The 13,959-nt window shown below is 32.9% G+C and overlaps 1 protein-coding gene across 2 annotated transcripts; it reads right to left on the reverse strand.

Annotated features, from left to right (window-relative positions):
- Positions 1–8,605: 8,605 nt before the first annotated feature.
- Positions 8,606–12,425, reverse strand: LOC117907061 (serine carboxypeptidase-like 42). Of its 2 annotated transcripts, none has more exons than XM_034820421.1 (10): positions 11,724–12,425; positions 10,823–10,930; positions 10,646–10,738; positions 10,407–10,499; positions 10,170–10,255; positions 9,799–10,077; positions 9,566–9,699; positions 9,288–9,380; positions 9,066–9,183; positions 8,606–8,971 (listed from the first exon to the last, which is right to left on the reverse strand). In XM_034820421.1, the coding sequence occupies exons 1-10, from the start codon at positions 11,953–11,955 to the stop codon at positions 8,804–8,806; spliced, it is 1,404 nt and encodes a 467-aa protein (XP_034676312.1). In that variant the 5' UTR covers positions 11,956–12,425; the 3' UTR covers positions 8,606–8,803. The 2 variants fall into 2 exon arrangements, with proteins under 2 accessions (XP_034676312.1, XP_034676313.1); XM_034820422.1 differs by lacking the exon at positions 11,724–12,425 and adding an exon at positions 11,065–11,370.
- Between the last annotated feature and the right edge of the window lie 1,534 nt (positions 12,426–13,959).

Genomic DNA, 13,959 nt, shown 5'->3' on the forward strand with positions numbered 1-13,959 from the left:
TAAAATACCTAAATTAAAAAAAAAAAAAAAAAAAAAAAAAAAAAAAAAACAATTCCTCAACGGAAGAGACGAGTTCCCATGGGAAATTTTTTTTTTTAAATATTTTTTTTTTATAAAAAAAATTCCCAAATTAAAAAAAAAAAATTAATTTTTTTTTTAAATACCCAAATAAAAAAAAAAAAATCCTTAAGGGAACCCATGGGAAATTTTTTTTTTTTATAAAAAAATTCCCAAATTAAAAAAGAAAAAAAAAAAAAAACAATTCCTCAATGGAAGAGACGAGTTCCATTTTTTTTTATAAAAAAAAATCCCAAATTAAAATAATAAAAAAAAAAAAAAAAAAAAAAAAAAAAAGTTATTCACAAGGAACTCGTCTCTTCAAGAGACGAGTTCCTTATGGGAAAAAAAAAAAAAAAATTTTTAAATTTTTTTTTTAAATACCCAAATAAAAAAAAAAAAAAAAAAAGCAATTCCTGAAGAAGAAACGAGTTCCCATGGGAAAACTTTTTTTTTTTTAATTTTTTTTATAAAAAAATTCCCAAATAAAAAAAAATAAAAATAAAAAATAAAAAAAAAAAAACAATTCCTCAAGGGAACTCGTCTCTTCAAAAGACGAGTTTCCATGGGAAAATTTTTTTTTTTTAAATATTTTTTTTATAAAAAAATTCCCAAATTAAAAAAAAAAAAAAAAAAAAAAAACAATTCCACAAGCCCATGGGAAAAATATATATATATATATATTTTAAAAAGTTCCCAAATTAAAAAAAAAAAAAAAAAACAATTCCACAAGGGAACTCGTCTCTTGAAGAGACGAGTTGCTATGGGAAATTTTTTTTTTTTTTTTAAAAATACCCAAATTAAAAAAATTCCCAAATTATAAAAAAAAAAAACAACTCCTCAAGGGAACTCGTCTCTTCAAAAGACGAGTTCCCATGGGAAATTTTTTTTTTTTAAAATATTTTTTTTATAAAAAAATTCCCAAATTAAAAAAAAAAAAAAAAAAAAAAAAAAAAAACAATTCCACAAGAGACGAGTTCCCGTGGGAAAAATATATATATATATTTTTAAAAAGTTCCCAAATTAAAAAAAAAAAAAAAAAAAAAAAAAAAAAAAAAAACAATTCCTCAAGGGAACTTGTCTTCAAAAGACGAGTTCCCATGGAAAAAAATATTTTTTTTTATAAAAAGTTCCCAATATATATATATATATATATATATATTTTTTAAAAAATTCCCAAATTATTATTTAAAAAAAAACAATTCCTCAAGGGAACTCGTCTCTTGAAGAGACGAGTTCCCATAAAAAAAATATTTTTATTTTTTAAAAAAAATCCCAAATTTTTTTTTTTTTTTGTAATTTGGGAATTTTTTTTTTCTCTTGAGGAATTGTTTTTTTTTTTTTTTAAATAATAATTTGGGAATTTTTTTTTAAAAAATATATATTTTTTTTCATGGAACTCGTCTCTTCCCTTGTAATAGAGAATTTTTTTTTTTTCATGGAACTCGTCTTTTGAAGAGACGATTTCCCTTTTTGACTTTTGAAATTTGAAAAGATGATTTTGGTTTTAAAAAAAATTTATCCGTTCACCCTCTCTCCTCTCTCCTAAGTGGCAAATCCTCTCTCCTATGTGGCAAAAACTACCGTATATTTGTAATAACTTCTTCTACTACAGTAATTTAAGCATAACTTTTTTAATTTACCGTACTATTGAGAAAAATCCGTGAAAGGAAAACAGGGCATGGGTGAGCTGTTTTGGCAACCAAATGGGACGAAAAGAGAAAAAAAACAGAGGAAGTGATACAGGGATTTTGAGTTCCAGAGCAAAGGGGGGATTGTTTGAGGGGGGGGGGGAGAGAGAGAGAGAGAAACAGAGGAACGGGAAGAGGAGAGTGGGGTTCTGAGGACGTTTTGGGGAGATTGGAGGAGCACTTTCAGGTACCCCTTTCATGCAAATTTCTTATCCATTTTCTTCATCACTCTGTTCTTCATCCTCTTTAGTTGATTTCAGCATGACATGGATTTCCATTCAATGGGCCATTTTGATTATCTTTCTTGATCTTAGTCGTACTCTATTCTAAGTTGTTCATTAACTTGCATCTGGTATTTTTATCTTTATCTCTATGTATTATCAATCCATGTGCATGCTTCGGGTCACTCTATTTTCGCCTTGTGGGTATTTTTTTCTCTCGTGTTTTAGGTATAAGCAAGATACAAAGTTGTGGGTTTGTTATGCTGAAAGCCAAACACCCTCAAAGCAAAGGTTCTCTATTTTAACTGGAACTGATTACGGTAAAGGGGACTTAACCACCATGAGAGAAGTGAAGAAGAAGATTCGCTCATTCTACCACTCACCCGGGCCCCCACGCATGAAAATCAAGCTATGCAACGATCACTATCTAGGCCAAACCAGCCTGGTCCCTATTGCACCTTCATCACAGCCAATTCCCATGCCTTCTGCCACCTTGCAAACCCACCATTTCTTCAACCTTACCCCACTCATTTCATACCCATCACACCCATGTTGTCACACTCACACTACTATACTCCTCTCTCTCATCACCACCGTCCATCGTCCACCATCACCACCTCTACCGAATCATTTTCATTATTCATAAGAGCACTTTCCACAGCCATGGAAGTTTTGGTGGTTGCTACCGCACCAAAAGCAGCTACTTCTCCGGCTCCTCCTCCCATTCCTGTATCAACCGATTCATGGCACTGTTCGCCGCCCCTCTGTTTTCGTCCACTTCATCTCCCCCATACCCATGCCTTCGTTTGCATGCCCACGCCGCGACTCACAAATTGTTGTTTTCATTCCACTTCTCCATTCCCTCACTGCTATCATCAATGTGCTTTGGGTTTTGATATTCATAGTTGATATTTTGAGCTTTGGGTTTTGTTGGTGGATATGACGGTTATGGTATGGGATATGGTGGAGTTGCAGCTGGTTTTTAAGGTGCTTACTATAACCTAAATGGATATGGCGAATATATGCATGGAAAATGGGTTTGTGGTGTGGGTATGACATCATTGTAATATGGAAAATAGGTTTGTGGTGTTGCTGGTGATTCACCTTTTCCATTTGTTTATTCCTTGGATTATGCCGGTACACGTTTGGCCAATGATGCTAAGTCATATGTCTTTTTATTATTATTATTATTATTTATTTTTCTTCAACTTTTGATGCCAAAAATTTAATTTTCAAAATTTTAATCTTAAGAAAATTTTTCAAAACTCCATTTTTTAAGTTTAATTTTCAAAACTTTAACTTTCCAAACTTTAATTATTTTTTAAAATTTAATTTTTCAAACTTTCATTTTCAAATAAATTTCCAAAATTCCCATTTTCAATTTAATTTTTCAAAATTCAATTTTTTAAATTTAATTTTCAAAACTTTAACTTTCCAAACTTTAATTATCTTTTTAAATTTAATTTTCCAAACTTTCATTTTCAAACAAATTTCCAAAACTCCAATTGTTAATTTAATTTTTTTTTAAACTCCAATTTTTAAGTTTAATTTTCAAAACTTTAACTTCCCAAACTTAAATTATTTTCAAATTTAATTTTCAAAATTTCCATTTTCAAATAATTTTCCAAAGTTCCAATTTCCAAATTAAATTTTTTTTAAAGATCCCACTTTCAAATTTAATTTTCAAAACTCCAATTTTCAAATAATTTTTAAAATTCCAATTTCTTTCAAATTTAATTTCCAAAATTCAATTTCTTAAATTTAACTTTCAAAACTCTAATTCTCAAATAATTTTTAAAATTCCAATTTCTTTCAAATTTAATTTCCAAAACTCCAATTCTTAAATTGAATTTTCAAAACTCCAATTCTCAAATAATTTTCGAAATTTCAATTTCTTTCAAATTTAATTTACAAAATTCCAATCTTCGTAATTTAACGCACTATTATATGTTGTTAAGGTACGATCTTATTCCCACTTTGCTCATTCTGATGCATGATTCGCTTTATTATTTGATTATTTTATTGGTATCCATTGATTTCTTTATCAATTATCATATCTCTCTCACCTTATTTAGTAGAGACCCATTTTTAGGGACTTAAAGGGGTGCTACCGTCATTTTACCGTACCTTCCCAATAAGTAACCTGATCCCCGAACTCAGACTCGGTTTTTCACAGACCTGTTTTTTTCCTTCAGGGGTCACACTTAGGGTTTTTCTTTCTTATTTTGTTTTTCCCTTAAAAAATAAAACAAAAATAAGTGGCAACTCCAAGTCTTTTTCTAAAAATCTAATTTTCACCAAAGAAATAAAAAAACTGAGTGTCGCCATCGAGTGGGAACACATCGAGCGAAATGCGAGGTCCACAGTAATATTGTAAATATAAAAAAAAAAATATAGGACATAGTTGAAATGTTTGAAAAATATTATATCCATATCCAATCCTTATACCAAGTAACCAAACATTGTAATGGGATAAGATATCCTATGGATATAATATCTTAGTATATCTATACCCTATCCTACTATCCATTCTGATCAACCAAACGTAATCTTAAGTTTCTTCTTCTTCCCTCATTAATGTCTCTCTTCCTTTATAATTGCAAGGAATACTCACCAATTTTCTTCCAAGTATTTGTTTGGATTCCCAGTTTCCTTTTTTGGGTTATGATTCTTTGATCTTGTTTATCACCTTCAAAGGCCTAAAAACTTTTTTGGGTTTGAATTTTCGTGGTTTGCTCATATGTGTGTTTGTTCTAATTTGCTCGTAGGTAGATTACCTGGGTTAGACCTATTATTCGGATAAGAAAAATAAACATAGTATTGAAATTAGAATCTAATTTAAAGTCAAATTATAAGAATTTTAGGAATTTGGGGAATATTATGAATTTTAATTTATTTAGGTTTATTATGTTAATTAAGTCTTTTGATCTAATAAGAATTGAAGTCCTAATGCAAGTATAATTAGTTTATTATAAATAGGCTTGTTATTATGTTGAAAATTAGAATACAATAAATTTTTATTTTAGCAAAATATTATCAATACCCAATTGTGTGGGTTCTAACACTTAGATTTCTTGTTTTCAATTCGGTGAAGAATTGACAAAGGCTCAATTAAATTTGGGTATTGTTCAATTTTGTGTTGTGAGTAGGAAGTCAATTCTCGTGCAATCAACTTGTGTGCATCCTGTGTGGTTTTTGTGCATGAGACCTGTGTGATTATAGTGTGCTTCTCGTACACCCAAAATCTTCCCCCCGATGACTCTTCCTTGTGTCTAGGCATTAAGATGATGATCTTAAGGGTGAAGGTTAGGATTTTCTCTTTGGATTGTAAGGAGAAAATGGTAAGACATAGAAACTTTAACCCCTAAAGGAATATTTATAGGCTCCCTACTAGGCTTAAGTGACTTAAGTCCACCATGGGTTTGGGTCACTTAATCTAACCCAAAAAGGTTGTTAATTGATTAAGTAACCATAGAAGACCTTAATTAATTGCTTAGTTCAATCCAGAGATACCACTCACTCATCTCTTTGTAACCTTGCATAATTACTAAAAGGCCCTTATACATAAAAGTGAACTAAAAACTCATCAAACTCTTATAAATCGTGTCCTCAAGGAATATAAATTCAAATGGAGGACCATTGGAACCCATAGGAGTAATAGCTCCCTTAGAATCAAAATTTGAAATTAACTTAACGTCCCACTATAAAGAGTTAACTACACTCTAGAACCCTATGTATATTATAATGAGACACCAAATGCTCGGCTCTGTGACCTACTATCCACTGCATGCAGACTCCCCATAAACTTGTGTTCATAATCTAACAAGGCAGTGTTATCACCTATCAAGATTACCTCTCAAAATCCTTGAGTTACAAATATCACTTATTATGTGATCAATTGACATACTCTAACTCTAAAGAGCATATATCAAATTTTATTAAAGAAATTATTGTGACCACAAATTTCATGATCACATGTCCTTTAGATCACCCAAAGGGACACACTGTCTCAATCCCGTGAGATATCATGGTGTTTTTATGGAGAATACCTATTGTCACCAGCCTCCATCAATAGTGACCCAATCCATAGGTATATATGACCATTTTAGGATTTTACCCATAAGTCAAAGTCTCTTGTTAATTTTATCATAGACTCAATATCCTCTCAAGGTTGAGAGTCTATGTAGTATGGTAGCTTGGTGAATCATGACAATTGATAGTCTTGCATCATTATTCATCATAAGTCCTGTCCAGTCTGTATTACATACACTAGTGCACTCACCATGGGAAACACATCCCGACAATCAAGACAAGTCATCCCTCCAATTAGAAGGTGGTGCACTACATTCTCTATTAGATTACTCAAATTCATGAATCGATTGTGGATAACTTATCTACTTACAAAGAACTCATGATTTGTATCTTCTATGCAACTCCTAATACACTCAAGTCATGTACAATGTAAGAGACATGAGCTAAATGCTCAAATCAATGTCAATACACCAAAAGGATAACAAGAGGACAATTACATCATGTCTTGTTTTTAGGAGCTCAATCCCAACACTGTGTTCATGAAAATTATGGTCATAGTAATTCCCTAAGTGGAACTTGACATAGGCTCTTTGAGAGTTAAGACATGTCAGTTACATACAATAGAAGGATCAATAACTTAAGGATGGTGGAGGTAATCTAGAAATATCAATAGTTATTACCTATCATGGGAAAACTAAACACAATAGATAGCAGGTTACGAACCCGAGCACATAGTGTTTCAATGTTATTTACATAAGATACTAGAGTTCAGTTGATTCTTTATAGTGAGATATTGAATTAACTTCATAATTGGATTTTGAGGGAACCAGTACTCGTATGGGTCCCAATGGTCTCCACCCTAAGTTCATTTACCTTATTGACACGAGTTATGAGGATCGAATTAACTCTATGTTCACTTTTGTGCGTAAGAGCATTTTGGTAATTATGCAAGGTTGTACAAGGGTAAGTGAACAAGGTCTTTGGATTAAGCTAATTGATTACTAGTTAGTCATATTAGGTTAATTAATCAATTAAGACCCAATTTAGGCTAGATTAAGTGACATAAACCCACATAGGCTCAAGTCACTTAAACTCAATTAGGAATTTTATAAATACCCCCTAGGAGTAAGGGTTTTCATCACTTTTTGTCTTCCGCCATCTAGAGAGAAAGAGAGTCTTAGCCTCCACCCACTTTTCCTCTTCACCAAAAGTGTGCCAAGAACAAGGTTGAGTCAACGGGCGGAAGGTTGTGGATTTACGAGACTTCTAACAACTTCAAGATCGTCTTCAACACTTGGAATTTAAGGTTTGAGAATATTCAAACCTAAAAGTTAATAATTTAACCTTAAAAGATCAATTTTTAAAAAATTGTTATTGCTTTTATTGCTTAGAACTAAGATGCCAACAAGAAGACAAAACGATAGCATAAGTGGACTAATTGGGCGACACTCCACAATTCTACAATGACCAAAAACACCAAATAACCTGCTCTAATAATCCCTGCCTAAAATACATAGAAAGAGCCAAGTTACATGCTAGTATGTCTCGTTTCTCAAGCTAGTTAAATGCCTTCATAGCAAATTCCACATTACCACATTTAGCATATAAATTAACAATGGCACTACCCAACTGCCCTTTTGATCAAAACCCAAATTTCAGGGTCTGGGCATGGATAGTTTCGCCGGTTCTTGAAGCTTGAGCTAGCCTTTAATGCGTTTCGCCAAATGGGTGGCGGATTTTGATTCGTTGGCATTGCTGTAGGCAAATTTTCAAAAGATGAGTAAATATTTTGTGCTCTAAAGTTTGATTCACTTGGCGTTGAATTGTTGAGAAGTTGGATTGGCGATAGAAGGAGAGGAAATTGGATCTGTGTAGGGTTGTGAAAGGAGCTCTGTTGTGATGCATTGACTCATGACTCGTTCAAGTCCATGAGTTATTAAATGAGTGATGTCGATCAATTGTTGAGCCCTCAATGGCCATTTAAAGCTTTTCCCACCAACCCATAATGAACTGCCTTTTGTTGGGCTCTGGGCTTTGAGTTTGGGGAATTTTGTATCATATGGTGGGGAGGCGACTGGTTTTATTGTCCACTGAAAAAGTAGTATTGTTATCAGACCCATAAGCATGTAATCCAATTTTCAGGAGGGAAATCAAGGATGACAATTTTGACATGATAGAACAACAAAACTAAAAAATAATACAAATTTTAGTGACTTTCCATTCAAGTTTAATAGTATTTATGTCATAATCATGTCAAAATGTTTAATCAATTTAATAAATGAGTCTGTGTACATATTTTATTGATTAACTAATCTACCAAACTGATCCATGGCCCAACCTATTTATGACTCGTGTAAATTTATTAATTTTATATGTTTAAAAATTAAAAATATTTATTTTTATTAATTAAAACAATAGATAAATGTACAATTAAAATTTTAATTTACTTTTTATATTATAAACATATTGTAATTAAAATCAAATAAGCAAATTAATTAAAATTTTAAAAAGTTGGACCAAATAAAAAGTATTTTAAAATAATTTATTTATAAATTTAAAATTCAAAATAGATTATGTTAACAAATTTAAGGGGTTATAATAGTATTAACATAATTGTGTTGACTTCACACTGCCACAAAGAGAAGAATACTGATTCCAACACAAAAATTCCCTTATTCCCCATTACAGTGCTAGTAAGAGCATGTTTTGAAATGCTCCATTTTCGTTCTCCTTACTAACTGAGAGAAGGAAATCACTGTTTTATTGATTGCAGCAGAAGGGAATCAAACAAGTATGAAGTAGTTAATCATCAATGGATGGACGCGTTGTGTTTGGCAATCTCCGCCCTCGAACAAATGAACTGAACAGGTGCAGAGCTCTGGAAGGCTGTGCATAAGGCACCATATGAGCAGCACCCCTTACAGTTGCAAAGGTCAATAAATTTCCATACTCAGTTGCCCAGCCTCCCACCTACTCAGAAACAAACACCATAGCAGATGTTATGTAAAATCCAAATATGCCAACAGAAAAAGGATGGAAACCAGCGGCGAGCATCACGAGTCACCTGGCCTTTGTGAAACCAAGCTCCATATGGAACTGTGATCTTGAACTTCAGCTCTTGAGCTAGTTCACGGATGAGTGTCCGGGAGCCCAGCAGTGGTACAACTGAATCTTGATCCCCGCTATAATTGAGGAAAGTAATCACCATATCATTCATCAAATGATTCTTGAAATTAGCATTTTATTTATTTTTTTTTAACTCTCTTTTTACAATGAAGTAAATTACCTGAAAACCCAAACAGGAATGCTATTCTGAACAATCCTTTTAAGCAAGGGGAGGATGTCGATGTTACCATCAGTTTCGCTATAATTCAGAACACTGCCCAATAAACAAAATGTGAAAATCAGTATAGTATGCTTGACACAACTAAGTTCATAATGAGCAGTTTTAAATACAAGCCTTCTACTCTTATCAATGGATCTTCTACGACAAGCCTTAGTGTTTTTTGGATAAAATCAAATGCTTCATACTTTAGATTTGAGTTAGATAAGAGTGTTGCATACCCACTGCACATAGTCCACCTATAATTCAAACCGGTTCGATTTGCATGAAGAGCCTTCTGAACCTCAGGAAGGTTGAAATAGAAAGATCTTTCATAGGTCATACACACATCGATCCCAACACTCATCTTAGTGGCCTGAAATTGGTGAGTTTTGTTTAAAGATGGTTCAGCATAATAGCACAAGAACGGGTTGGAAAGAGGAAAAGCAATTCAAGGGGGAAACTAAGAAAATACCATTCTCCGCAGCCGTAGCTCTTGTTCCACTATAGCTGGATAACATACGTCAAGAATTACATCATAATTGTTTATATATTCACCAACAATGCTATTCGCTTCTGATAAAGCTTGGTTGCATGAAAATGATACATTGTGAGGACTTGCATAGACATAATCATCGAAATCACATTCCTTTGTGATAGTGAGGCCAATTTCATCAGAAATCATTCCGTGTGACCAAAAGAATTCATATGTTGCAGCACTATCCCGATCAAGTCTGAGAAGTGGATTCCCAATCTAATCAGGAAAAGGGACAAAAAAAAATTGAGTGAGAGAACAAATGAAATGTACAAACAGCTGCTAATAACAGAGAATGAATGCCATCTTACAGCCACTCCTTTAAGGTTAAACTTGAAACCAGTTGAATGTGAATTGTAGTCCAGAAGGGCAACAGCCAACTGTGGTATATAATGCCCTATATCATCACCATTAAGACAAGTAAGCAATATACTAACACCAATACTACAGTATTGATCAAAGTCGCAAATAGTTCAATATGTTTAAGTTGTTGCCCCCAGGCAAAAGTAAAAACCAAAATTTTTCTCTAAGAATCAGATTTCAACTACCTGCATAGCTTTCCCCAGTGAGGAACAGTGCTCTGGATTTAAATGCTGGAAATTTTTCAAGCCATTTCATCATGAATACACGCATGTCCCTTGCTGCGCCAGAAACAACAGATCAAGCTTGGATCAAATCAAAGTACAGAAGGCTTCTGATAATTTAATGTAGATGGGTTTTTTTTCTTAGAATCATAATGTAATAAGTAAGCACAAGTGTAAAATCAAGTTTGAGCAGTTTTCTTTACCAGTGGAGGCATCCCCACAAGTGTAATCTGAAGTTGTATTTGAGTATGACCATCCCACCCCAGCAGGAGACTCAACAAAGAGGAGATTTGATGCTGAGAAAAAATTAAGAGAAATGCAAATTAAATACACAAATATTAAGATAATATAAACAGATCAAAACATCCTATGTAAAACACCTTTATTCCAAGATTTTGAATTTCTTCTTAGGCCCCGACCATCGCCGGAGGGAAAAAATGGACCCAACTCTGTAAAGGCACCCCCACCCATCGAGGAGCATCCAGGGCCTGAAGATGGGAAGTTGCTGTTAGTAATTCAATGTTTAACAACCTCAATTAAGGACATAACAAGGAATTTTAGGCCAGGGATTTCCTGTAACTAGAAATGCAAAGAATAATTAATGAAAACATGTCATTCATACTGAAGAAGCTTTCAAAAGATGATGAATTCATGTCAGATCTCAAATAGAGCAGAATTTTCTATTCAAGCAAGTTTTGAATGTTTTGGAATGACAGAAGAATTCCACGAATATTCAAATTGAGCACTGGTTCATACTACAAGAAACCACAGAAGAACAAATTCCATCCACTAGGCCAAGTTTAACAAATTCATGCACACAAATAATTAATGGGGCTACATTTCTGATGCCATTGGAATTACAGATTCATCTGGATGATCATTAATCTCTTGCCTCAAACAAGTAGGAGGATGGGTTTAGGAAGGAAATAGGCAAGATGACAAAAAACAAGGACATATAAGAAAAAAATAAAACCGTATGCATGTAGAACAAACTTCTACAGGAGAACCAAGAGAATACTTAAAAACTAATTGTTAGAGAAAAAGAGAAAGAAAAAACAAAAATGCAAGTACAAAAGAAAAAGAAAAAACAAAAATGCTAAAAGTTTGTTGTGGAAACAAAATAGAAGGAAACATCAACTAAACATCAGTTCCAAATAAAATGAGAACCCACTTAAGATACATGGAAAACACACACACCCAGTCGAGAGAAATTAATCATGAATACATTTTCTGAATTGTACCTATCAGAGATTCAAGTCAGTAGAAAGCAGAAAAACTAACCTCCATTGAGCCAAAGAGTGAGGGCCTTTGTATCAGGGTCGTCCTCAGCTTCAACAAAGTAGTAAAACAAACTCCTCCCAGCTTTGACATCCACATCAACATACCCAGCAAACTGCCTGAAACCAACCTCTGGCTGACCAGGCAACCTCACTACCAGATCCTCTTCAGGATACCCATTTACAGAAAGCACCAACACCACACCAAACAATGCCCAAAACCACCACCTACCCATCTCACCAAACTCACTCACCCTCACTGGGAAACCACTCTTCTATCCATTCCTTCAGAATTACAGGTATAAAATATATAACAAACAAAAGGTGAAGTATAAAAGAAGTGTGTAAAAATAATAAAGAAAATATAATACTGGTAAATCAATTCTATTGCAAGGGGCACGTGAATCCAGGGATCACTTTAACGAAAAGGCCTGATTTTCAAACAATTTCCTAAATATAGACATACAGAAATGCACAGTTGAGAGAGAGAGACTCAGAGACGTTATGAAATGCGCAGGCTTTTGTGGTGAAGGCGAGAGGATTGGTTGGTTCAACGGTGTTTTTTGTTTTGTTTTTTTTGGTGAAAATTTTTGGAAGCTGTAGCATGTACCAAATTTGGAAAAAGAGACGTTAGTGAGGGTCAGAAGCTTCACCGGCATGACATGGGAACGATGGGAAGAGGTTCCATCCATTCGGCATTTTCCAAAAGCCGGCTGTTCTCCTGTTCCGAAGTCTACGGTTATGTACTATATGACTCATTTTTCCTTATCCTTTTTCCCCAGCTGGCAAGATTCCACCATTGGCCTTCTTTTTTTTTTCTTTTGAGAAAGGAATTACTTTGTACAGGAGAGTGCAGAGGAATTTTGTGTTCCGAATAAATAAATAAGTATATATAATAAAGAAATTAAAAATATAGGAGTCAAAAGTGAGTGATGTACTGGACCCTTTTGAACTGGAGGAAACGCATCACTTCCGTTTTCATCTACAACGAGGCGCTGAGAGTCAACAAGTCAAATACTATACAGGCACCTTCTTTTGCTTTTATTAGCCGTTTCGTTATCATATTTTTGTACACAACGTCAACCACTCGCACTTTAAGAGATTGTACGACGCTGCCCAATCACAACGTGGATGTTGGTACGCGTGGACCCCACGATTTGCTAAGATGCGAGTCCCCATAGATGCTTGTTTAATCTCCTTTTCTAGAAGCTTATATAAAAACTTATTTCTTTCTTTTTAAACAAACTATATGATATAATTGAGTATTTAATAAACATAAAATTAATTGTTGTGCAAATTAAAAATAAGAATAAAAAAATGAAATGATATTCTTGCAAAGAGTCGTTTGAAAAAAATAATAATAATAATTTTTTTCTTTTAAATTATTTTTGGGTCAATGTTTAGATGATTGATGGCACGGGGGAGAAGGCCCACGGGCCACGCCTAGTAAGACAATATTGGAAATTGTATTGAGATTGAGAACATGATGGAGAAATTTGAACGTGAAATGTGGGGCATGGTGGGTTAAAAAGGGATATGGATAAGAAGGAAGGAAGGGTCGGATTTTTTATAAGAGTACGGTAATTTTAAAAAATAATTCTTAAATTATCATAATAGAAAAAATAATTCCAAATTTATGATAGTTTTTATCAAATAGAAGAAAACGATATTTGTTTTTTAAAATCATCTTACGATTTATGACCTTTTAAAAAAAAATCGTCTTTCCAAATTATTAAAAATGGGAAATCATCTCTTGAAAAGACGATTTTCACAAAAAAAAATATATATTTATATAAAAAAAATAAGTAATAAAAAATCGTCTATTGAAGAAATGATTTCCAGCAAAAAAAATATTAAACAATTGGAAATTGTCTCTTCAAGAGACAATTTTCACAAAAATAAAAAATAAAATAAACAATTAAAAATCGTCTCTTAAGTGAATGGGAGAATAATCAGATTCAAAGGATTAGCACATACATTGAATTAAAAAGACGATATCCCAAAAAAAAAAAAGTTAAGCAATGGAAATTGTCTCTTCAAGAGACGATTTTCACCACCAAAAAAAAAAATTAAAGCAATAGGAAACAATTTCTTCAAGAGACGATTTTCACCAAAAAATAAAATTATTTAACTTATTTTTTTAGATTTTATTCATTTTACCGTGAAATTTTAACTTAAAGATTAATATTTTTAATCTTAAAATTTATATAATAAAATTAATTTAAAAATTAAACAAAACA

Source organism: Vitis riparia, chromosome 18 (genome assembly GCF_004353265.1).
Source record: "Vitis riparia cultivar Riparia Gloire de Montpellier isolate 1030 chromosome 18, EGFV_Vit.rip_1.0, whole genome shotgun sequence".
Taxonomy (NCBI): Eukaryota; Viridiplantae; Streptophyta; class Magnoliopsida; order Vitales; family Vitaceae; genus Vitis; species Vitis riparia.